The 26,813-nt window shown below is 44.0% G+C and overlaps 1 protein-coding gene across 1 annotated transcript; it reads right to left on the reverse strand.

Moving 5' to 3' along the window:
- Positions 1–258: 258 nt before the first annotated feature.
- LOC147033482 (uncharacterized) lies at positions 259–25,859 on the reverse strand. The gene is made up of 2 exons (XM_085855715.1): positions 25,531–25,859; positions 259–2,568 (listed from the first exon to the last, which is right to left on the reverse strand). The coding sequence occupies exons 1-2, from the start codon at positions 25,739–25,741 to the stop codon at positions 1,421–1,423; spliced, it is 1,359 nt and encodes a 452-aa protein (XP_085711841.1). The 5' UTR covers positions 25,742–25,859; the 3' UTR covers positions 259–1,420.
- Between the last annotated feature and the right edge of the window lie 954 nt (positions 25,860–26,813).

The raw sequence follows: 26,813 nt of genomic DNA on the forward strand, positions 1-26,813 counted from the left end.
AGAGGATGCATGGGGTGGAAAAGATGGATACAGAAGGGAACTCTCAGGAGTGAAACTGGAAATTTGGAAGGAGGGATTTGGGTGGGGTGGGGAATTAACGAGGGTAGAAAAGATCATAGTTTTGGATTGGGGATGATCTGAGATGGTAGTGAAAATATATATATATTTTTTTTAGATTTTAGATTTAGATTTTTTTCCTCCTCCTGAGATTTTTTTTAAACACTCCCAAGGCAAAAGATGAGAGAATTAACGAGAGAGTGGAAATTTGGAGATATTTATTGTCAAACAAGCAAAATAGGGAAGCGTCGAGTCATAACAAAAACACGACTCAGCAAACGGCACTGCTGAATACACAAAAAGTCATGGTGATGTTGATCGATTACAAGAATCTTCATACAAACCGAATAAACAAGACGCAACATCTGTGCAAAACTATCGAACACGTCCAGCAAGAATTCACAAAAAGAACAACACTTTATTCTTCTGGATACGTCTTGAGCGTGAATGATTGGAAATGTGACCGTTGTAAAGAAAGACATATTTAAAAAAAATTTAAAGAAATAAATAAACAAGGGACCCATGCAAAAATCATGGGGTCAAACACACTGGATTACTTTGAAGTATACAATCGAGAATTACGATAAGAATGCAATTGTATCTTAATCTTCTTGAAGGATACAATCAAGAAGACTAAGCCTGGTGTTGGCGCAGTGGTTAGGGCAGCAGCTTGGGATCCAAAAGGTCCTGAGTTCAAGCCCCGTTGGACCACTGAATTAATACACCAGGGGGTTGACTCAGCCTGTCATCCTTCCGAGGTCGGCGAAATGAGTACCAGTATACTGGGCCGGTGTATACCGCGGTTAAAATAGGTGTACCATATCCCTGTGTCGTAAGAGGCGACCAGGGTTGCGTCAGGAAGGGCATCCGGCGTAAAACATGTGCCAAATCACTATGCGGATCATACGGATGATCCGCTGTGGCGACCCCTAACGGGAGCAGCCAAAAGAAGAAGAAGAGGAGATACAATCAAGAAGACTGCGATGAAAAAAAAACAAAACCCGTTAAAGCCTCCACCTGCGAAAGTGGAAATAACATTGATCGGCCTGTTTGGCGATCCATCAGGACGATGGAATCAAATCCTCGATATAATGTCGGGTTGAGCGGTTCTCTCCAAATGAGGCCTCATCCTTCAGGCAACAATTGTTAAAATAATCTCCATTCGAGTTGTATCAAGGGAAAGAAAAAAAAAAAACAACAGCAACAAATAATTCACGTGAATTTCTGTGTGCGATTGTGTGATTGTTTCTGTGTGCGTGTGCGATTTCTGATGTCGACTTAAATGCGACGGATCGGCGTAAGCTTTGCTGCAACGGGAACACTTGTACGGCTTCTCACCCGTGTGCGATTTCTGATGTCGATTTCAATCCGACTGATCGGCGCAAGCCTTGATGCAACGGGAACACTTGTACGGACTCTCACCCGTGTGCGATTTCTGATGTCGATTCAAATTCCACGGATAGGCGTAAGCCTTGCTGCAACGGGAACACTTGTACGGCTTCTCTCCCGTGTGCGATTTCTGATGTCGATTTAAATGCGACGGATCGGCGTAAGCTTTGCTGCAACTGGAACACTTGTACGGCCTGTCACCCGTGTGCGAATTCTCATGTCGACTTAAAGTTGACGGATCGGCGTAAGCCTTGCCGCAACGGGAACACTTGTACGGCTTCTCTCCCGTGTGCGATTTCTGATGTCGATTCAAATTCCACGGATAGGCGTAAGCCTTGCTGCAACGGGAACACTTGTACGGCCTGTCACCCGTGTGCGAATTCTCATGTCGACTTAAAGTTGACGGATCGGCGTAAGCTTTGCCGCAACGGGAACACTTGTACGGCTTCTCTTCCGTGTGCGATTTCTGATGTCGACTCAAAGTCGACGGATCGGAGTAAGCCTTGCTGCAACGGGAACACTTGTACGGTCTCTCACCCGTGTGCGAATTCTGATGTCGACTTAAAGTCGACGGATCGGCGTAAGCCTTGCTGCAACGGGAACACTTGTACGGCCTCTCACCCGTGTGCGATTTCTGATGTCGTCTTAAAGTCGACTGATCGGTGTAAGCCTTGCTGCAACGGGAACACTTGTACGGCCTCTCACCCGTGTGCGAAATCTGATGTCGACTTAAATTTGACGAATCGGCATAAGCCTTGCTGCAACGGGAACACTTGTACGGCTTCTCTCCCGTGTGTATTCTCTCATGTCGAATTAAAACCGAAGTGCTCCGAAAGATCTTCCCACAAACAGGGCACGTGTGTGGTGCTCCTGGGCGTAATCTTTTGTGTTGATTTGACGGTAAGTTAGCGCAAGCGCTGCAACACACAGAACTCTTAAATTTCTTCTTGCTTGCTTGGATCTTCTCTGGGGTCTCGGTGGAACCGTCGCCGTTTGGAAAGTTCCTTCGTTCATCGACGTCTTCACAGACGAATGGTGCCACATTCCGGTTCAAAGAATCTTCTTTGGAGACCGGGGAAGGGTCGGCAGAACAGACGCTGTTCGTGCATGGTATTTTCCTCTCTGCAAAGATGATCCACCAAAAGTGTTAAAAAAAAAAAAACAATTATGAAAAGATACATTGCATTTTTGACGAGCATTGAATCCGGATCGCACATCTAGCATCACAGAGTATTTTAATTGGTATTTATTGATGCCTCATTGTTGAAAAATGGTCAAATGTGTGCACAGGTAGTCATGTTTAGGTTACGACTCCGACTGTGCGATTTTTTTTATTTTCAGGTACCGTGCCATACCCCCTCTGTGGTTAGAAAGCGTCACCACAATTTGAGACCACATACTTATCTGGCATTATTCAAGAGGATGCAAGTTACCACAGTATGTGGTGGCATAGTTTTGTGCGTGTGCAAATTTTTGGCAATTGCTTATTTATTTGTTTGTTTATTTATTTATTTTAAACAGAATGCACTCCAGAAGATGACTGACCAAGGGAAGAAGAGGAAATACAGTGATGATTGGCTCAAATATGGCTTCACATTCCATCATGAAGGGAGATTCAGAAATGCCCCAGTGTGTCATGTGCTTCAAAACCCTGAGCAACGATGCCATGCGCCTCACACGAATGAAGCGCCACCTGTCTCGCAATCACCCAGAGTTAGTCGATAAGGCAAAAGTCTTCTTTGCAACCAAGGGGAAAAAAAAGCCTCAAGGGAATGAGATCGGACAGTGGAGGAACATTTCAACAGCAATCGATAATGGTTGTGGAAGCATCGTTCATCGTTCAGAGAGAATCATCTGTCATGATAGCCAATGTAAAAAAGCTGGATGGTGTCGGCAAAACTGTTGGGAAACCATTCATTCTGCATGCTGCAAAGCTTTGACTTGAGGAGAACTACCAGAAGTTGGCACAGATTTCATGGTCCAACTCTACAGTTAAGCTTCGGATTGATGAAATGGCGGAGGACATAAAAACTGAAGTAATGGAGAAGATCAAGTCATCCCTAATCTTTGCCATTCAGTGCGATGAAACCATAGATATGCCTGGTGTTGTCTTAATGGTTAGGGTGGTGGACTTGGGATTCTAGGATCCTGAGTTGAAATCCCACTCGGCTGTTGAATTAATACCAGGTGGGGTTGACTCTGCCTGTCATCCTTCCGAGGTCGGCAAAATGAGTCGCAGCTTGCTGATATCCCATGTCGGAGTGGCGACCTGTCCAGGATTGTGCCCAATAGCAAAGGAGACTGCTTAGGCAGCACCAACGCTCTGCACAGAGTATGGTCCCAATGGATGGATGGATGGATGGATGGATCATTAATCACAGGGCTTTGACAGCAAAGACAATCCCCATGCAACTCAAGGAATATATGACTGTCATGATCAAAATTGTAAACCACATAAAACTTAGTGCTTTGAACACAGAATTGTTTGTGTAGTTGTGTCATGATTTGAAAGCGGTACACGAGACACTACTGTTTCACACTAATATTTGTTGGCTTTCAAAGGACAACATGTTGGGTTGCTTGTATGAGATGAGAGAAGAGGTGAGGATGTTTCTTGAAACTGAAGAAAATGACTACCTCGCCACCTTTAATTCAGTGGAGCTTAGCTCGTCATTTGCTTACCTTGCAGATATTTTTGAGGCCTTAAATGTCCTCAACCAACAAGGCAGACACCTATCAATAGCAATTATGATGCAACCCAAACATTCATCACCAAGCTGCAGCCGTGAAGGTGTCGTGTCAAACAAGGGAACATGGCATCTTTTCCTCGTCTTGACGAAGTCCTGAATGACAAAAACCTCAGCAATGGCCTTAAAACTGAGATCCAGAGTCACCTTCAAGCTCTGGAGGATGAGCTCTATCAATATTTTCCTGACATCAATGAAAGCAGTTTTGAATTCAGTCTTGCCAGGAATCCCTTTTCCTTTGCAGTCAAGGATGTCCATCACATCTTGCAAGAGCAGTCTTTTTAAACGAAGTTTGATTCTGTGGCAAAGGATGACTTTACGAAACTTGCCTTGGAGAAGTTTTGCGTGAAGTACAGGCCACTGCACCAGAATGCAAGCAAGCGAGCCCGACAAGTCGTTATCCCCTTTTCATCGACGTATCTGTGCGAGGTGGAATTTTCAGCGCTGGTTGGGATCAAAACAAGGCAGCGACACACGCTTGACGTGGAGAGCAATCTTCGATGCACACTCAGCCAGACATCACCAAGTATAGCAAGATTTGCATGTTGAAAGAACCAGTACCACCCATCCCATTAAAAAGTACTTGAGTATGATACGTCTTAATGTTCATAGCATTGTGTTGCACAACAGCTGGCTATAATATGTGGGTTAACAATTGGAACTGTCAATGTCATACGGGTATGTCTGTTTGTCTGTGGCCATTGTAGTTTTTATTTTTTTATGAAATACAAGTAAAAAGAGCCAGTGTAATCAATTTCATTAACGAGTACCTTATGTTACCTCTGTGAATTGTTTTGTATCTGTTTGACCTTTTTGTAGCATTGTTTTGCTGCAATGGATTATTAAATAAAATTGTTGGCCGTGGAAGATGTCTGTTTTGTTGTCATATTGATATCACTGGAAATGAACTGTATTAATATTATCGAGTACACTTAAACATTATGGGGCAGGCGTTGGGTCAGAGATCGGTTCGGTAGCGAGCCCGGTGGTGGTGGGAGGGAGTTCAGAACCACTGCAAAAGTAAGGTGTTAAACCAGCATATTTTGGCCCTATGAGAATTCGCTCTTTTTACTTCCACCACCGAAGGTAAAGGAGGTTATGATTTCACCTCTTTCTGTCTGTCTGTTTGTCTGTGTGCAGGATATTTCATCAAAACGTTGTGGACGGATCCAGGTGAAATTTTGTGGACACGGGTGTGTGACAAGGACGAACTGATTAGATTTTAGTGAAGATCAGAATCCGGATCTGTCTACGAGAGTTATTTAATTCCTTTAGTGATTCTTCACCATTGAGAGATTGGGCCAAAAACAATATATAGAATGATATTTCAAAAACGTATTGGGCCCCGATATGTTCTCGGGGATCAGGCATTACGTGGCGGAGGTATACGCTCTACCAAGTGCCCTTCTAGTTTTATTAACCTCCGCCATTGAAGATCGGAGGTTACTGTTTTCACCCTTTCTGTTTGTTTGTTTGTTTGTGAACAGTATTATGGAAAAACTCCTCGACGGATTTCGACGAAACTTGGTGGGGGGGGGGGGTTAGGTATGGTCCAAGGATCACGGCATTATAATCCTGGGGCTGATTCTCAGAAGGGGCCTAAAATGAAAGTTTACTGCACCCCCATGCCAACATAGGTTTTATGTGTTTTTCTTGTTTATTGATCTATAAGGTGATGATTTTAAAACATTACCCCCTTCTAAAAAGTGTTCATTCGAAGTTTTAGGGGGCATTTTTGATACCAGGTATACCGCTTTACCGCTAAAATCGGTTTTTTGTGCTAGGGATGGGTTGGCATATTACATTGCAGTTAGGTTTGCTCAGAGTGCACATAGACACATTAAATACAAATACAGGTGTTTGATTTTGTTTTAGGAGATATTTTCACTAGAAATTGTGCGAAAATAATGTAAAGAATGCGTGAAAATGATTAAAAAAAAATGTGTGAAAATGGTAAAAAAAAATTGTGCGAAAATTATCAAAATTTTGTTAAAATTATGACAAAATACGATGTTTTGTCACTAACATCATAAACTATTATAGAAATTCGCATTCTAGTATATTTCTTGATGTTGACTGTTGCAAATAGTGTCTGGTGCTTATTCAGTGTGAACTGCATTCGGTGCAGAGTATCACCGCATGTATTGAGAACTGGATAAACCCTTTCCAATCTGACGAGCAGCTGTGCCATTTGGCTTCTGGACACGTGGCAACCGGAGATGTAAAGCGAGACCTTTTGGATGCTCGTCAAAGAGGCGTAGGATCACTGAGGACATTTGCAGCAGACAGATTAGGGTAAGATGGAATCAAAGACTTCTACGCTACTCTACCACAACTGCAGCTGAAGACGTTCGCATCCATGAAGAAGAAGAGACTGGGGCATGACACATCGCATGCCAGCGTCCTGAAGTCAACAAGAGACATGTTTGGCCGTCTCCTGGTGATTGGTTAAAGCCGTGAACTATCTATGGAGAAGCTTCTGAGTTACCCACTTGGACCGCTCCCACTCTCAATCGCCACGCCAGATGGAAGTCCAGTGAAGACAGTCAAGGCTAAATTGCTCAGAGCACTAGAAGACAATGTGCAACCGCTGACAAGTATCCCCCCGGATACTACCTGGGTGCTTGACGCAATGGCCATCATCCATTCAGCAAAAACGGCACCAAACATGACATACTCACAACTGGCCTCTTCACTCTTCAACACCATCACATCTGGTTATCCAGCTGGTGCGCGCAAAGACTGGGTAGTTGACACATACCCTGATATATCCATTAAGATCGCGGAGCGCAACCTGAGAAGCGATGCTGGTATGGAGAGCCTCAAAACCAAGATCCGCACAGGAACACAGAAGATTGACCAGCAGCTGAACAAGTCTCTGATGAGTGGATCCTTCAAATGTTCCCTGACAGAATTCCTCCTGAATGAGTGGTCCAAGCCAGAGTATGCTGCGCAGCTGGGCCAACAAGCACTGTTCGTAACAGTTGGAGAGAGGTGCTTCAGGTTGAAAGCCAATGACCAACTAACAGAAGTCCTGAAGGCAGAAGTGGCTGAACTGAGATGCACACACGAAGAGGCAGACACCAGGCTTTTGCTTCACGCAGCCCATGCAGCTGATCATGGTGCTCCTGCTGTGATCATCAAGTCCCCAGACAGTGATGTTGCAGTCATTGCCCTTTCAGTCTGCCATCGTATTAGCTCGCAGCTCATCTTTCGCACCGGCACACAACAGCGGACCTGCTACCTTGATCTTACAGCTATGGCACATACCCTGGGACACGATATCTGCTCTGCTCTCCCAGGTTACCATGCCTTCAGTGGCTGTGACTCGACCAGTGCCTTCACTGGGCGCGGAAAGCTGTCAGGACTCAAACTTCTAAAGATCGAAAATGAATTTAGAGCCACGATGAACAGCATTGGTCAGCCCTTCAGTCTGTCAGGAGCAGAACTCGCCAGAGGAGAAGAGGCCATCTGCGCCCTGTATGGGAAGAAGCAGCACAGTAGAGTCAACGAACTGAGGCATGAGATGTTTGGCGCGCATACCACAGACCCATGCAGACTTCCGCCCTGTCAAAATGCAGCCGAGTTCCACCTACGTCATGCCAATTACCAGGCTGCCATTTGGAGAAGATGTCTCGAGAACTGCCCACATGTACCCACTCCACATGGTCATGGCTGGGATGTAGCCGGGAACGAGATCACCATCAAATGGTTCGATGGTTCTCCTGCCCCGACGTCTGTCATGGAATGTGTTAGCTGCCGGTGTATGCGTTGTGCTGACCGGAGGTGCTCCTGTAGACAGAATCAACTAAGTTGCACCAGAGCATGCAGATGCAAGCCTGACCAGTGCGGGAATTCCAAAGAAACTACCGTTGATCCACTGGAATCCGACGATGAGACAGATGGCGAATAGGACATAGAACAATTCATATGAATCCAGTTTTTCTTATCAGGTCAGTAAGATTTTGCTTGGTCTATAGGTCTTTTAACCTTATTTTACACAGGGTCTGAAATGACATGGGAACGTGATAGAAACCTGAAACTTGGCCAGTTGCTACTGCCACATGCTTATTTTATAAAAATGAACTCATTTTAATTTTTTCCTCAACAATGAGCTAATTCTGACGTCAAGAATAATTAATTTTGGCGAAATTCCATGTTTTTAGTAGGTAAGTTTTAGAGTAAGAACCCCCCCCCCCTAGACAAATTGCTCCCAAATTTGGTACAAAACAAATTTTTAGAAATGACATAGGATAAACATCACCAAGTTTCAAAGTCATACCTCTAACCGTCACGACGGTACAGGCAGAAAATAAATATGCCCCCCCCCCCCCGTGTAAAATAGGGTTAATATGTGTATTATTCAGTAATAAACATGTTTTCCAGGGTTTCGATAAACGTCCATGCAGGTCTAGTAAAGTTACAATGCCTCAGCACAATACAAAATGCTTCCTGAAGCCAACAATATTGTCCTATACGAATGCTACAATACTCAATACTGCAAAAAATGTCAGGTTTTGCCAAAACGTATCACTATATGAAATGGCTTGCAATGGGTCATTTGGACACTTTTTGAAAGGGGTAATGTTTTGAAATCAGATGTCTGTAGATGATATAACATGAAAAAAAACATCAAATCTATGTTGGCAGGGGGGTGCAGCAAAACTCAAAATTTTGGAATCAGCCCCAGGACTATTAGATTTTGGACTTGGTCCCCCCCCCTCCCAAAAAAAAATTGTTAGAGAAAAAAAATTAATTTTTTTGCATTTCTACATGTTTTAAGTGATTTCCAACCCCCCCACCCCCAAAAAAAAAAATTGTTGGAGAATTTTTTTTTTCATTTCTACATGTTTTAAGTGATTTCTACCCCCCCCCCCGAAAAAAAAAAAAATTGTTGGAGAAAAATAAAATTGTTGCAACTTTTTTTCAACAAAATCTCGATTTCTTTTTTTTGCATTTCTACATGTTTTAAGTCATTTCTAACCCTCCCCCCCCAAAAAATGGAGAAAAGAACTATAACACTGTCAGCACTGTTGACATATTTAATGAATAAGATATAAGGTTCACTTGAGTGACCCAGCAATATTGGCGGCGGAGGTTTTGCACTCTCCCGAGTGCTCCTCCTCTAGTTAAGTTATCAAATACACATGCAGTAGCTTATCCGTATAGCATATGATGGATAAGACAGGAAAAAAATAGACGAGTATTTTACATTGACTAGCAAGGAACCCATCCCTATGGATGGGTGAATTCCTCCACCTGTATGATTTATGACTTACGAGTACATAAGCTCGTCAAAAATGATGGGTTGGAATTATTTCATTCGAAATATTCAAGGAGACTGGAAGATATGATGTTTTGAAGCAAGAAATGTCATTTTACATCCAGCGCAACACGTCAATCCAAAGCACAACACGAGAATATGCGGCAGACTATCTTAGAACCAAACACTCAATACATTGAACATCAATAAACCAAACAGGACTTTTCATGAGTACTACCTTCCATTTGATAAACTGAATAGCAGCAACTACAGAAATTGTTATTCATTTTTAACGTTTTTGATGAAATAACATGTGCGTATTCAAAAGTACATGTTCATTCTTTAATCACTGCTTTTTTTCTCTCCTCAGTTTTGTACCAACGAGTTAAACTAATTTTCTTTGGTGTATCAAAACATGGCACCGGCGCTTTATCAAGCAGAAACTGCTCAAAGCCTTATGTTCATCGACCCCGTTCGCTCATTGAGTCGCGAGTCTCTGGTGCACTGCAAGGCCCGAGAGAAATGCTGCGAACGCCATCTTGAAAAACAACTTGCTCTGCCCAGAGGTGGTTCAAAGAATTTGGAAAACTTGCGATGGTTAAATTGTAAAACGTTGTTCCAATCTCATTGTTAAATGAGAGAGCTCATAGAAAACCTTACCACGCATAGTCTTGGGGGGGGGGAGGGGATGGGGGGAAGACATGCGAAGGGTCTGCGAGCGGAAAATTTGTTTGGTCGAGACATAATATTTTGCAAGTACTGCTAAACGGAAGGTTTATAAAAGTGTCGATAAGGCAATTTGTGTTCTACAGTGTTTAAGTATATCATTCAATCAAAATAAAATTAAGTTTTTTAAGATTGTGGAAAAAAAAAAAAACGTTTTCGGGAAGTTTACCGCTGTTGATGCAGAGTATTTTATACCACCTTATTGAACATGTTGCATTAGTGCTTCATTCCTGTTGTTTGTGTCCTTCATGACATCCCTAAAAACAGTAACTTTCTTGTTTGGAATGATTTTCAATTTTGTTTCACCACCAGGCAGGCAGACAGACTAAATGAATCACCTCACTCCTCCTTCAACATGTGTGATCGGGACAACATTCCGTACAATTTGTCAAACTCAGAGCCAAAACACTATCAAACTGCAGGTTCATGTTCCGATTCATGTTCAGAGTATAACATTCGATTGAAATGAAGTTGTTCCTCGGTCGTAAACTGACATCTGCAGACAAAGTAAAGACAAACCAATTGCTTAACCCTGCTTTTCAATTTGCACACACGGGGTTTATATATATATATATATATATATATATATATATATATATATATATATATATATATATATATATATATATATATATATATATATATATATATATATATATATATATATATATATATATATATATATATATATATATATGGTGTCCCAAAAAAATATACAACTTTTAAAATGCTTCGTTTGATCCTAAAAAAGCAGTAATTTTGTCACTAATGCTTCATTTCTTGTTGCAGAGACCCTGAAGTTTATTTTGATACCAAGCAAGCACCAGAAAAATGTCAATACTGACCATACAACGGACGAAAATTGTTGAACTTTGGCACCAGACGAAAAGTGTCATACAGGTGCAACGTCTTTACTCGAGACATTTCGGTATCCACTTGTGCCATGCACCAAACTTTCGGACAATAAAGTGCACCATCGCAAAGTTTACCAATGTGGGAACCATCTGTGACCTTCACAAGGGTCACAGTGGTCGGAAGAGGACAGGTCGTAGTGAAGAAAATGTGGAAATGGTGAGACAGGCGGTCGTTCAGAGTTCAAAAAAAATCGATTCGACGACTTTCTGCAGAGACAAACATTCATAAGAGCACCGTTCAGAGGATCCTTCGCCAAAACATTCATGCCTTTCCATACAAAATTCAAATGGAAACGGTGCTTACTGATCAACAGAAACGCAAACGTCTAGACTTTGCAAATTTGTTCTCAGGAAAGTTGGAGGAAGATGCAAACGGTGCAAACAGAAGATGGAACAAACAGGAACAGAAGATGCAAACTTCCTCAAAAAACTTCACATGACGGACGAATGCCATGCTCACTTGTCCGGGGAGGTAAACAAGCAAAATTTTCGGTATTGGGGAACTGAAAATCCTGGTAATGCATCAACTGAACTGGTGCCTCGATCTGTTCTCAAAGTCACCATGTGGGTGGCGGTTGGTTGGTCTGGGATAATTGGTCCATACTTCTTTGAAGATGACCAGGGACGCACTTGCACGGTAAACCAGAGGAACTATCATGAAATGGTTCAGGAATTCTATCTGCCTGAGCTACGTACTCAGGCCCATGGGAGAAACAACCTGATCCAGATGAGAACCCAGTGGTTCTAGCAGGATGGGGCACCGCCCCATACAGCCAGGGAAATAAGGCGTTTTCTCAACCAAAATTTTGAGGGCCGCTTTATCTCCCTCTACGAAGACGTTGAGTGGCCACCGTATTCCCCTGACCTTACTCCTCCAGACTTCTTCTTGTGGGGGTATCTCAAGGACAGGATCTATGGAAACCCTAGGCCTCAGACTCTTGATCAGCTGAAGGAAAAGATCCACCGAGAAATCCAGAACATTCCTCAGGAATCATTTCCCAAAGTGATGGGGAACATGACAACACGTTTGCAGGCAGTGATCAGACAATGTGGAGCCTACGTCGAACATGTGGACTAAAAGAAAACGATGATTCTATACCAAAATTTAAATTTTGGTAGCAATTTTGACATTGGTACAATAAGCTTCAACCTTTCAGCTTTCTATACAGCCATATATCTTTTTTAAAAATATGTTATGACCATCCTCTTTGCAGATGAAAAGTTGTATATTTTTTTGGGACACCCTGTATATATATATATATATATATATATATAAATATATATATATATATAAATATATATATATATATATATATATATATATATATATATATATATATATATATTCATACGATTAATGCGAAAATATCAAACTGAAGAGAACAAAAGCCCAGTACATCATGGAGGATGGTATTGCCTTCCACGAGAGATGATTTTTAGCTGAGAAACTACGGAAAACCAAATTCAGTATCCTTCTTGATGAGTCCACCGCCAAAAGTGTCAGTCAAATCCTTGCAGTCGTGGTGAGGTAATTTGATGATGAGAAATCTAAAGTGAAGGATTCGCTACTTGGCGTGATTGAGGTAGATGATAGCACTGCTGCGGCTGCGGGACTATACAAGTTCGTGAAAAAAACTATTGCATGATGTGGATATACCACTCGCCAACGTTATCGGACTCGGCGCGGACAACTGCGCTACTATAATGGGGTCATCCAACGGTTTTCAGGCCCTAATTAAAACAGATGTGACTAATGTATTCGTGCAAGGATACAACTGTCATTCCATGGCCCTGTGCGTCAATCACGCCGCCAAACTTTTGCCATCTTGGTTGGAGGGCGTACTACGAGATAGAAGAGCCTATTTTAGCCGCAGTGTGAAATGCGAATGCGAGTTTGGTCTTATAGAAGACGCGGTTGGGGAAGGAGCGAAGCACAAAATTCTGAAACTGTGTGACACCCGATGGCTTTCGAGGGGCACTGTCGTAGGCCGGATTCTAGAACAATGGACGTGCCTGAAGTTGTTTTTCCAAACCAAAATGCGAGATGTCAACGATCGCACGGAGAAGGACAAAGCTGGTCACATCCATCAGATCATGAATTCGCCTGGAACGGAGCATATGCTTCTGTTCCTACACTACATTTTGCCAAAGATCGACAGACTCAATGCTCAGTTTCAGTCAACATCGGTGAATATTTATCGAGTATCAGATGCGATCCGAGATGGGTACAGGGGGCTAATCAGTCTCTTTATAGTGGAAACAAAGATAAAATCTACAGATGTAAGTGCTATTGACCCCAACGATATTTCCATCCACAAGCCGCTCATGGATGCAATTCTGGGCGGCAAGTGCACCGCCAAACTCCTTGAAGAACTACTTCAAGCAAAAGAGGTACGTTTCCGTGAGGACTGTAAGGCGTTTTTGGTGGACTTGTGCTTGCAGATTAGAGGTCGATTTAATATGAATCCAAATGGTGTGCTCGGACGCTTGAAAATAATAAATCCACGAGATGCCTTGGGTGATAGTGACACGAAGCGAGCCGCTTCTATTAGCGTGCTGGCCGCCTAGTCGTTTCCTCATTTAGTTCCCGATCTTGATGAACTTGATGATCGATGGCGGGAACTCGGACTTTGTGACGTTACAAAAGGATACGCTGATCCTGCCGCACTGCTGGACAGTCCAGATAAATTCTTGGATTCAGTGAGTAAAATGAAGGATGGACTCTGCGGCCACAAATTCGACATCATTTCACAGTTCATGATGTACGTGATGTTGTTTGCCACATTCGTCAGCATGCGTCGAACGCATATTTTCTCAAGTCAATATGACAAAAACCAAACACACGAATCGGTTACATGCTTCTACACTGGAGGCGTGGCTCTTCGCATACCAATATGTAACTGACCATGGAGGATGTGTGGCCTGGGACCCGTCCAAACTCATCGTCGAGGATGTTCGTGAGGGACGGTGTTGGCAAAGGTACGAGAACACAATGGGTAGTCAGAATCTGGAAGAATCGGTCACGTTCTATCGTTACGATTTTGGAAGCTTACTGCACTCAACATTCAGGTCCTTATAGAACAGGTATATTGGTAAGTACGTGTTTCTAGTTAGGGTCCCGTCCCTAGTCTAATAGGAATTAAATGTTCATGCGCTGCGGAGTTATTTTGATAGTCAGGGTTTTCTTTTACATCACTTACAACAACAACACCAGCGGCACTGTCGCCTCGCTCACCGATGCCATAGCGTACGTGTTTCTGGCTGCGGACATGGGTGGGACCCCTCGCTCAAGAGCAGACTTCGCCCACGAGGGCAAGGGCGTGCCCTTTGTCCAATCAGGAGGCTCATCGCCTCAGATCGGGACTCCACCCAGAAGGGTGGGAGTTGCCCCGCCTTCCGTGGGCCTGTCCAATGAGGGACGGCCAGGGAATCGTGCGACGCAACCGTCCAATCAGGAGGCAAGTGGCCAGGGAAGAAATCCCTCCCAGCTCGGGAGAGGAAGAGTGATCGGGGCGTTCGGTCTGGCTGTCTGGGTCAGCCTCGCCTGGTGTCGTCTGATCCGTGGAAGTTTTTCCGGCCTTGAGCGCCTGTCACCTCGTCGTCTCCTGCCTCGTCCTCCTTCGTGCTGGCTGGCGTCCGTCATTCTGTCCCTCGTCCCTGGTGCTGCGTTGAGGCGGTGGGTTCGAGTCCTGCCACCGGACAAGCTCGACCAGACCGCACGAGGCGGGCATGTGCAAGTGCAGGCTCTTGCCCTCAGCTCGCCTTCCCTCCCGAGCTGAAGGGCCGAATAAAGGCCACGGCCATCATTTATTTTGGGTGTGTGTGTGTGTGTGTCTGTGGGCCCAGTCAATAAGGAGCAATTGTTTAAGTGCCTTGTACATTATTTGCATTTCTTATCGATAGTCGGTTTAACTCTGCTCTTCTGTGTTCCCCTCCCTGCCTATTGTAAATAAATATCCATTTTGTTGAATGTTTCAGCTCGTTTTTGTGTTTCTTTCATTGGCTTAGCACGGTGCGTGTTGAGAAATTTGGAAGCGGAAAATTGTTCATTCAGTCCGGCGCGGAGCTGGTAACTCTGCTCGGTTATGCCGGATCCGAGCCGTTACCGCAACTCGGATCAGACAGAGTCGGCCGAGGGTGTGGTTTCCCCGGTAGTTGGACGGCGTGAGTACTTAGGTAAATTGGAGTTAGACAAGTGGACCCTACCTCACGCCATCGAAGTATTGGCGACCACGGTCCTGAAAGGGACCCGTGCCTCTCGGAGTTCTCCGAGAAGTACGATCTAGATTCCGGGTGTTCAGTGGAGCCGACTCTACTGCTCCACCTAGCGGTCGTGCTCGCCGCCGACACCCGGCCCCACAACACTATGACGTTTACGACTAAATTCTGGTATTATATGTGGGGTATGCCAACACCAACCCTTATCACGAACATCCTCGATCATGAGTTTGGATGTTGGAAGGTTGTTGTTTGTACTGTTTATATATATTTTCCATCAGAAGGCCATTCCGGGATTTTCCATGACGAATTCCCAGGATTTTCCATGACGAATTTCTGGGATTTTCCGAAATTCCGACTGGTAACGTTGCTGTAAACAGATCACGTGGTTTCGGGAGAAGCACGTGGTCATGGGAGGTGTTTTGTCAAAAGTTAATTTATTTGTTTTCAATAAGGATTACGTAACATTCGGAAAAGGGAAGGTTGAAGTAAAAAAAATCCTGGAGGTTTATGGTGAACTTGGACCTGTAAACGCAGAGTGAAGCTGCTGGGTCGATGAAAAAAAAGTACCAGGGAGAGTAGAGAGACACGTGGTGATTCCAGCTCGTGCAGCATTCCCCAAAAGCAGGCCAATGGCGAGGTTGATGAATACGCAATATCATTACAAACATGGAACAACATAGTGCAGCAGATTACTGAAATAATCTTTCACTTGGTGGTACAAGCACCAAATTTGGTATACATGTGCTCCAGGACCTATTCTCTCAGAAAAGTACGTTACCCTAGTTGAAAGACAAAATGGCCGCCATTTTTCAAGATGGCCGCCATTTGAAGTGGTTTGAATCTGTGTTTGAGCTAAATTTTGATGGAATAATGCTATTTTAACGTTCTATGCATCAAAATATATGTTTTTGAGTTAGAAAAATCCATTTTGCACTTACAAAATCGTAATTATTGAAAACGAAGATGATATGGCCAGAATTAAATGACAATGGGCTCTTTTCGCGCTACATTTTGCAAAAAGAAAAATATGAAGAATAATATAGCATATACAGCAGGAAATTATTATCTTTTGATTCACGTGGTGGATTAGTCAATCATTTAGTCCTCACATTTGCATGCACACAACTGTGTACACTTGAGACTGAAGCGATAGCATTTACATCATCCTCAGCATTCCGTCTTGCAGCCACATTTTGTTAACTGCTGACAACTCTGGGCAATGGGTGGAAGGGTTGTCCAAAAGACTTGCCAGACCTCACCATCTTTCTGCCACGCCCAGTTAGCAGGGCTTTCAGTTTACATTTTGCACACTGTTGCCTGGCCCCATATGCAGCATGCTTGGTAGGCAGACCGTTTGACATGCTGTTTGAGAGCTGCGCTTGTCAGTGGAATGGCATCATAAGACCTTTGCTTCCGAGCGAACAAGTCCAGTGTTGCCTCATCAACTTTGTCCATAGTGCTGTTCTTGTCGTACATGGTGATGACAAACTTCTCAAGGACATTATAGTCTGCATTTTCCACGACTGGTGGGTACCGACTTAACTTCTTGAAGACGGGAGTCACTTGAGGGTAAACCTCCCATGCCTGCCATGCAGTTTTTTTTTTTTTGCCTTTTCCGCGAAAAGCTGACAGAATATCACAGCCAGTGAAGGCGTGAAAGAGCAGCATGCCACTGGATTTGTCTGGGCCAAGATTTGCCACCATGTCATGAATTGGCAACCACTTAGGCCGAGGTCACATTTGCCACGGCGGCTGTGGGGTCTCCAAAATCTGTGGCCACTAGCAATTATATGGCGGCCGCAGTATTTCCACGGTCACACAATGTAGCAGTCACATATGTTTTTATTTTACGGGGAGCCGCACAGCATATTTAGTAATTGTGGAGACCGAAAACGTGGGGGTGCCGTACGGTCTTTGATTTGATGACGCACAGTGACCTTAGGGCGTCGCTGCGGCAGCCATAGAATTTTCAAGGCAGACGCAAGGTGATCGCAAGGCGACCGCAGGGGGGCCCAAAGGCGAACGTGCGACCAGACGGACAGTAACGAGTGGGAATATATACCAGTTCTTTTTTTTACGGAAATAAAAATATACCAGTATATATAACTGAATATACTATAACTATAATATACCGTGGTGCCCCCAGAATCCGAACGCCCCATTGTTTGAACAAATTTGAATCCGAACAATTTTTTCGCGAAAATTTTGCCCTAAAAACCTCATACATTTTTAAAAAACCGAACACAACATAGCGCTCATGTTTGTTCACGTGTCTCCCCCACCTGTTCGACCCGCATCTTCACGCTTTGTTCATTCAGTTCGTCGGTGGAAGTCCTCATGAAAGCATCTCTCATGTGTCGATCGATACTTTAGGCCTCAGTCACATTTTCTCTACGGCGAGGATAGGGCGGCCGTATGCCCTCTGAATTGACAGAAACGTGTGGCGTCCACAGAGAAACTGAGGTGGCCTCAGGGTGGCCCTACGCCGTATGGCTATATTTTACAGGTCGGAAGGTCGCCGTGGAATTATAACGTGGTGTTATAACTTTTTTCATTTCAACGTTCGCCGTAGAAATTCGACAAGCCGAAACAAAAGAACTGGTAAAAAAAAAAAAATTACCCATTCGTTACCGTCCGTCTGGCCACACGTTCGGCTTAGAGTCCCCCTGCGGTCGCCTTGCGGGCACCTTGCGTCTGCCTTCAAAATTTTATGGCAGCCGCAGGAACGCCCTGAGGTCACCGTGCGACATCAAATCAAAGACCGTACGGCACACCCATGTTTTCGGTCTCCACAATTTATAAATACGCCGTGCAGCTACCCGAAAAATAACAAGGACAAATGTGTCCAAGAGCAGCGTCCAAAACCTAAAGGTTTTGCGCCTAAAAAAAAAAAAATTAATAATAAAAACAACAACAACAACAACAACTTCCGGTATTTCGTCACGTGCCTTCATTAAGCCAATAGCGAAACCCGTCATAATGTATTTACATATTTATGATATATCGTGTATTTTTCGAAATATATCATGTATTTACGAAATAACAATACAATAAATGGAATAATCTGTAAATAGCAATGTGAACTTTTCGAAACTTTAAAGCAAATGTCCGAATATATTTAAAAGTTCATGATAGACGCTCTCAAATGGCACCGTCTATGTGAGGATGTGTACATGTGCTCAGTATTTAAGGCGATCCGGATCTTGTATATGCAAGAGCCGAGTCCGAGAGATTAAGGTTTTGTCTTCACAAGAACAAGAAGAAGAACAAGAAGAAGAACAAGAAGAAGAAGAACAAGAACAAGAAGAAGAAGAACAACGCCGAGCTCTCTATGAGCAGCGTTCGCTACGCGAGACGCTGCTAAAAACATATGTAACTGCTACATTGTGTGACCGTGGAAATACTGCGGTAGTGCCCGTACATTTTGTAGACCCTCCGGCCGCCGAGCCAAATGTGAGAGGCCTTACCTCGTGTTTTCACCTTCATTTGTGATGTTTGTTTTTTTAATCATCTTGTGTTTTAATTAATAACAAAAAAGCAATCCGATCACGTGGTGTGACGGACTGTCGGGCAAGGGTTGAATTTCACAGCAAAACCAGTTGTAATTTGGAATATGCATGATTACGTCAACCCGATGCGTTTGATGAAAGTGATTGTGGTTCTGGGGGCATCATGTTTGATGAGCTGCCCTGGGGGCAGCGCTCTCGCAGAGTGCGCGAGCTATCGGAACCCAAGCCGGAGCACGAGCCTGTGTGGACCTTTGGATGTGGTGATTGTACCAGTTTACATACAATACACTGCTACCGAAGGTCATTTACTCATCTTATTTTATCTTAAACATGGGGAATTTCAGTTTAAAGTGTCTTGAAAGTGGGTTTTCTTTGGGTCCACGAACGGATTAATTCAGTCCATTATTTCTTATTAGGAAAATATTTTTGGAATCCGAACTTTTTGCAATCCGAACAGCCTCCTGGAACGAATTAAATTGGGATTCTGGGGGCACCACGGTATAGGCAAACACCTATACTCCGATCTTTAGCAGTAGCGCACGGTGGATGCACGGTCGACGCAGACTGCCACGGAGGCCGTACGTAGGTGCACGGCGGGCGTAGGGGAACCGTGCGTCGACCCTGCGTTGCCCGCAGGTAGTCACACAGACTGCAAGGCCACCGTACGGCGACCGTGAAAATAGTGCGGCCGCCGTAATTTTTTGGGGGTTGGGAAAATTCATTTTTCATTGAGAAGAGCTTACGGCAGCCGCACGAATAACGCAAACCCACCATACGCCCTACGTACGGTCGACGTGGAACACATTTACGTCATAGCTTGGCTTGTCGAATTGCTACGGTGAACGTAGAAATGAAAAAAAGTTATAACTCTGCACTACAATTCCACGGCGACCCTACGGCCTGTAAAATATAGCCAAACGGCATAGGGCCTCCCTGAGGCCACCTCAGTTTCTCTGCGGCTGCCGCACGTTTCTGTCAATTCAGAGGGCGTATGGCCGCCGTATCCTCGCCGTAGAGCAAATGTGACCTAGGCCTTAATGAACTGACCCTGGCCAAATTCAACCCACAGCATTTCCATGCCTGCGTCTTGGAGGGTAGCAAAAACACTGACTGCAACAACGAGAACATCTGTGTCACATGCTTTAATCAACACAGACGTCATCTGTTGCTTGGCTGCATGAAGAGCATGAGTGAAGATTCTGGAGTCGGCTTCCTCGTGGTTGCAAGGACTTAAGCCTTCAAGAATGATGGATCTTTTGGAAAGAGCCTGATCTCCTTTGGTCACAACAACGACATTGTCAGGACACATGGTCACTATCTTATCAGCAAGGAACCCAAAGAGCTCTTTCTTGTTGTTGTTGTTGTTGTCTCTCAGGAAACTTTTCCAGTTAGGTGGCAGCTTGGTTTTCTCCAACACTCGGCGTCGATCCCCTTTGCCTCTCTTTGATCTTGTTTCAGCCTTCAGGCTGGACGTCCAATAAACATCAAAAACTATGTCTGTCCTTGTGAAATTCGATGAGCACATCTGAATCTTTGGAACCACATCTAGGACAGCATATTCCTCAAAGGTCTTTGATGTCTTTGGCAGCAATGAATACACAAGAGAGGACCCATCAATGATAACAGCATCATATCCTGGTCTAGTGTCGGGAGGAGTAACTGTAGCTTCCAGAATTTTTGCAAGGTGCGACTTCTGACCAGTGTGGAGTTTCCCACTGTCACTCAGCGCCGCAGGGAAAGACTGGTTTTCATGTTGGAAAAACTCAAGCAGGTCACACTCTCGTGCTTGGCAGGATATAAAGAGTTGCGAGAACAGACGGCAATCATCTTTGAGTTCCTGCTGCTTCATGTCGCCAGAAGTTGCAGCTGCCTCTTGGCGAAAGAGGTCTGCTTTGTTCTTTTTGATGAGCTTATAGAAGGAAGCTCCATCACCCAGACCATTGAAAAATTCTCAGAAGGCAACTTTACCTTTCTCAAGGTGAGTCCTTACAAGTTCAGCAGTACTGGGATGCATGATGGTTTTTGAGTCCAATGTGAGCAGGTCTCTTGATTCTTCCTGAAAAGGATTGCCCAGATCCTTCATTTTGCCAAACAATTTCTGGACCTTGTCAGAGAAGGATTTCTGAGATAGGCTGGTTTGCTCATGGTGAGTGATATCTTCATTTGCCACTTTGGCCAGTGACGCCAACTCATACTGTGATATTAGCATGCTAACTTCTGGTCCAGACACCAACTACTCAGTGCAGCTGGATCCTCAGTAAGCCCAATGGCACCACCATCACCTTTCACTACTGCATTGGCCTGTCCATGTGCTTGGTCAATGGCCAAGCCAGAAAACTCCCTGTTAGTCTTGTGGACCACAAAATTTCCCAGTTGAAATTCATTAAAGACCTCAGGGTGAGTGTGTTCCAAAGTGACCATGTCTCTAAGATGGATGGGAAGCCATCTGGCATAGTTCACATTGTTGTTTGCAAAGAACAAGGGGATTAGAGCAGCCAGTGCTTCGCAATACAAACCGAAGTTGGCCTCCCTGAAAGACCTGACCAACGAGAACGTCACCAATTCCATTGACAACACAAGATCCCAGAATTGAAATTGAGGACTCTCTTTTCTGCGTTTCTCACACCAGTCATCAAAATCCAGAGCTTCTTCATTCTCTTCTACACAATGATGCTCATATGCTTCCTTTTGGAGCATGTAGAGGCAACACGCTCGCTGTAACTTGGTGCATATGGCATGTTCTTGTGACACTTGAGGCAGAAAGAAAGGACTCTGCCATCCCAGAAGAAGCCACCCCAGACTTCACAAGAGCACCTGTCCACCCACTGCTTTGAAGTAGAGTTCCAAGAGACCTTAAAGCAGCCATCTCTATGTGGAGGCCCCCAAACATGACAACAAATTTATCCTCACCATACAGGTCAGGCCAGTGCCACTGGACTTGTTTGATAAGTGCATAAATAGGCTGGTCTGCGATTATCACAGGGACCTGTCCTGGGTTGAGGTGTGCAATAGTATCCCTGACTTTGTTAATGGAGTGCCTTACAGTGGCAACTGAGTGAGCTTCATCACGAAGGAGGGGCAGAAGTGCTGTAATACTCACTTCAAATGCAAGACCTCTCTTTTTCTCTGCATGATGGGCTGACCAAGTGATGTTAACATTGTCATGTACTTCTTGTGTGAGGCTAGTCTTCTGCAACCACTCATATTCATTGGTTAGGGGGAGACTTGGCAGAGATTCATATGTAACTTTGCCTTTGGGAGGAGAAGGGTTCTTTGTTGTGAAGAATGCAGGATAGACATTTGTATATGAGTCAGGGATTTCTGGGGCTTTCTTTACTTTGATATTCTTAATTAGAATTGGTTCCCGTACTTCTCCTTGATTTCCTGATGCTGTATGTTGAAAGATGGATATGCTGGTTCCATGGAATGATGTGGTCGCCGTTGTGGAAGAGGGATTATGGTCGATGTTATCCATCGCAGATGTGCTGAAAAGACCTTTCCTCAGTTTGGGAGGATAAACCACACCTTCCTCTACATATCTGGCTACAGCTGCATCTCCCAGCTGAGCTGATATGTCGAGTACTCGATCATATGGAATACTGAGACCATGGTCATGGAGCATTTCTACTAGGTGTCTCTTTCTTGTCTTAGCATGAACAGACATGCCTATGTAGACCGGAAATGGGGGTTCTCTGTCTCTGGAATGCCTGTGTGTGGCAGCACCTTCTTTGTATTTGGCAAAGCAGTTGTATTGAAGGAGCTGAGCCATAGCCAGGTCAGTTGTAGTTGCTCCAAGCCTCAGTTGAGACTTTATGTCTGCTCCATGCTCAATCATGCAGACAAATTGGAGCAAAGCTGGAGGTAATGAATCGTTTCCTGAAGTCTCATGAAGATTGCCCTCGTATTTACATTTGTGATCAAGCATGTGCCTACGCAATATCTTGGCAGCTTTGGCGAGAATGATGGCATCAGAGTAGGTTGATGCTTCTGACATGACAGGACCTACATCCTTCTTGAATGTCAGATAAACATCACGTCCATCCTTGTAGGTTTCTAACACAGGTATCTCTGCCAAAAGCTTTTCTTTCAGTCTGGTAGAGTTCACATCAGGTATATCTGTTCCAAATTGTTCAAGTCTTTCCTTGTAAAGACTCACCAAGTTAGCAAGTTGAAACTAAACAGGCCCATCACTGCTGCTTCTTGTCTCAATGACATAGGTAAGAAGTTCAGAGAACACCAAAGGGAAGACTTCCTTTTCTTGGGATGACTGGACTTTTTCTTTGTTCTTGGCTGCAACGTGTGCCCTCTCTCTATGATACAGAGCTGTTAAGCAAGAGTAGTGGTATTTCAGTTCCAGGGCAACCACATCTCCACCGCTCAAGACAGCCAAAAGCTTACCATCATTAAGATTGCGAGCACATTCATTAAGCCTCTCATTTAGCTGCATGGTCATGGCTTGCCGCAATTTTGACTTTGGTTGTATCTTTTCACATAGGAAACACAGTTTCACTTCCACGCTAGTTCTTCGCAGTTTTGAGTGCCCTTCTCCTGGATCATTTTGAATTTCAGCTGCTCTTTTAGTGGCACGCTCAAGTTTATAGCTGTCAAACATTTTGCGACAAGTTTGGTGGTACTTGGCACTATTTCGCCTCGGTGTATCCTCAATACCACCTCCTTCATCCAATCTGGATGGGTCTAACCTGATCGGTAACTGGTGGATTGCCTGAAATTGTGGTAGGTTTTTTGCTATCATTGAATAACCATCAGAACTACACTCATAACGGGTTGGGGGAGACTTCAACTCTTCTTTTGTATCAGTCTGACAGAGGCAACACTTCCTCCAGTCAGTTTTAGGAGTACAACTCAACGGATTATTAGTGGACATATTGAACAGGTTAAGGCCAAGAGTTTATCCTTTTACCACCTAACCATACAAAATACAAAAGCATATTGAGATATGGGATACAACTAGGTTCATACATACAAATGCCCTACACCGAGCCCAATCGTTCATCCAGTGCCATTTAAGTCCCATGCGATCTGTACACCTTCCGGGTAACTGAAGCCCTGTTACCCTTGGTTCAGCTCTCCCGCGCTGGCACATCCTGTCAATTCAGGCGCGGTTATCTAATAGCGAACAAAGTGAGCTTAATACTTAACGCGTGCACGTGAGAGAATAGGAAATAACAACAACAACAACAACAACAACAACAACAACACAATAGCCCTGGCTATTTGGAATCCGTGTCTTAAGCTATGACTTTTTGCTTCCGGTTGTTGTTAAACGCTGTGCGGTGTATAAACACGATTGGATTTTATTTCTATCTTGTGAATATTACTTAATGCGTGCACATGAGAGAATAGGAAACAACAAAAACAACACAATACCCTGGCAATTGTGAATCCGTGTTGTTGGCTATGACCATTTTGCTTCCATTTTTGTTTTGTTTCTGTTTTTTTTTTTGTTTCCGGTTTTTTTGTCATGGGGAATGATGCATGCCGGGAGATCATGACCGGAAGTGTTTATTCATTTGTTCAAATTTTTTTTTTTTCCCAAAGTTAATTTTACACTTCCGAAAGTGATTTTTTCATGACAGGAAGTGTTTATTTTGTATTTAACATTACCGGGAGTGATTTTGAAACTCTTTCCGGAACTTTTAATTTTTTTTATTCTTGACTAGAAGTGATCGTTTATTGATTTATTTATTCAATTATTTTTTTCCCCTAAGTTAATTTTAATAAAGATATCTCCCGCATCATCAAAAAAATATTTTTTAATCGTGATTAACATTATTTGATCGCTGATCCCGAATCCAGGCCGAAGTAACCGGAAATTGCGTCAAAATCATCAGCTGTGCGGTGCTTACACGTACCACGGTATAGTTGGCAAGTATACAGTTGTGAACACGTTATAGGTAAAGTCAGAAGCGAATGTAAGAAGAATTCTACGTTCGCTTCTAGGCTTTGCCTATTCCATATTGGTGTAATACTACAACTAGCTATACTTCTAGCTGAAATATATACAGGGGCTTATTAGATAGCATTTGAGACACTCAGGTATACCACAAACTACAGTTTAGGTTCGTAAACTCCAGCTACGAGTAGTACACTATAAGCCGACCCTGAACCCCATGCTGAGTCTCACAGCAGTGATGTCACCAGTGTGCCCTGGTTGTGCTTTAACATCACTCTTATTCACATAATGTAATAGAGCTTGACCGCATCACCTCAATACATGATCACAGATGTTGCCCAGCAATATCTGCGATAATTTTGTATGACAGCTACAAAATTACTGATTTTAAGTCATGCAATGGCCGCCATCTTGAAAACTGGTAACCATTTTGGAATATTAGTGCCAAAATATATTCCTCCAGTCAAAATACAATCTATTTAACATTTGCATCAATACCATGTTCCTATTTATAGACGTTCAGCACTGAAAACCCTTTTTCCTTTTTTATGAGACGGCCATCTTGAAAAAAATGGCGGCCATTTTGTTTTTCAACGTGGGTGACGTCCTTTTCTGAGGGAATGGGTCCTGGAGCACATGTGCACCAAATTTGGAGCTTGTACCATCAACTGAAACATTCTTGTGGGATACTGACTTGATCTGCCCCACTAACAGCACAACCAGGTAAGTAGGTGTTGCGGACACTTTCAAACCGAATTTACCGCCTGAACCCGGTGCTCGATCGCTGTACCGTTTGAAACGTGAGACGTCCCCAATGCAGCACGAACCCCGCACGAGAACTCGCGGCACGCACCGGGTAACGAGGTCGTATCCATGGGAACGCTGGATCCGCGCTCTGCAGGAGATTCTCCCGGAACGACGGCGCCCCCTCCGGCATCGCAGCTCCACGTGTCTTTCGGACAATTCGCGGTGTGCTTGTTGACGCTGAGGTTTCCGCTCATCGTACACGATACAGTAAAGTACAGTTAACAATCCTCACCAATGGCCGACGGTAAGAAACAAACCGCCCCTCGCCAGTAATCGTGTAAATACAGATTCGCGATTTTTTTCTGCAAATTCGCGGTTTCACGTTGGTAGATTCGCGGATTCACGGACGCAGATTCATTACCAGCCAATAGATTCGCGATTTTCGGGACGTGCAAATTCGTGGTTTCACATTTGTAGATTCGCCGATTCACGGACGCAGATTCATCACCAGACAATAAACTCTATTTTCTGCCGGACAGATTCTGTATTTAAACTTTTTGACCAACGAGCCTTGAGCAAGAATATTCATTAAAATATAAAATGTTACGCCACACCACCAACGTGCCATAATCTGTGCACAGGGGTTGTGGAAATTGAGCGGTTGGCTTCTCATCCGCAGCACGTGGTTGTGCCACTAATTCAGTGCCTCCTGTAGATTAAAGTCGGTATTTCATCAATTCATTGAAACACCGTGAAATGCTAAGTCCACCAACAAATGCTAGCAGATGAAGGTTCATGGGAGGGACGGTCCCGTTTGTAATACAATGGCTGCCGGCTGTCTGCTCGAGTACCAATCCAAGTTTATAGTCTCCCTGGGAATCAAACTCAGATGAAACGGCTCAGATATAACATCTGCACCACCATGAATACCCTTTCTCGATAACAGTACCTATTGGTTTGTAATATCGTCCCAATAACAGGGAGAGATTGGGAGCACGGCTGTGCTGCTGATGTGGTCCCCCTGTCCCCCGTAAGCTCATACTCCTTTTGCTGTGTCCCTCTACCAGTACACTGGTACTCATGTTGCCAAGGTCAGAAGGATGACACGCTGAGTCAACTCACCTGATGTTAATTTATGGCACGATGGGGGCTGAACTCAGGACCCTAAGATCTTAAGCCAGCCACCTTAACCGTTAAGCCAACACCAGGCTTGGTTGCTAGTTATAATGCCTTGTTTCCATTCACCTCTCATTCCAGATTGAAAACCAGAGTTTTGAGCTGATCGGCCTTCTCCAACATGTCACTCCACACGAAGGCAATATGGTT

The sequence above is a fragment of the Eptatretus burgeri genome, chromosome 2 (assembly GCF_056783735.1).
Source record: "Eptatretus burgeri isolate ZD-2024b chromosome 2, Ebu_testis_v1, whole genome shotgun sequence".
In the NCBI taxonomy this organism is placed as follows: Eukaryota; Metazoa; Chordata; class Myxini; order Myxiniformes; family Myxinidae; genus Eptatretus; species Eptatretus burgeri.

Coding starts and splice junctions, on each gene's coding strand:
- LOC147033482 (XM_085855715.1), bottom strand. CDS start 25,741: ATGAGCGGAAACCTCAGCGTCAACAAGCACACCGCGAATTGTCCGAAA. Junction 2,569..25,530: donor GACGTCTCACGTTTCAAACG/GTACAGCGATCG, acceptor TCATCTTTGCAG/AGAGGAAAATACCATGCACG.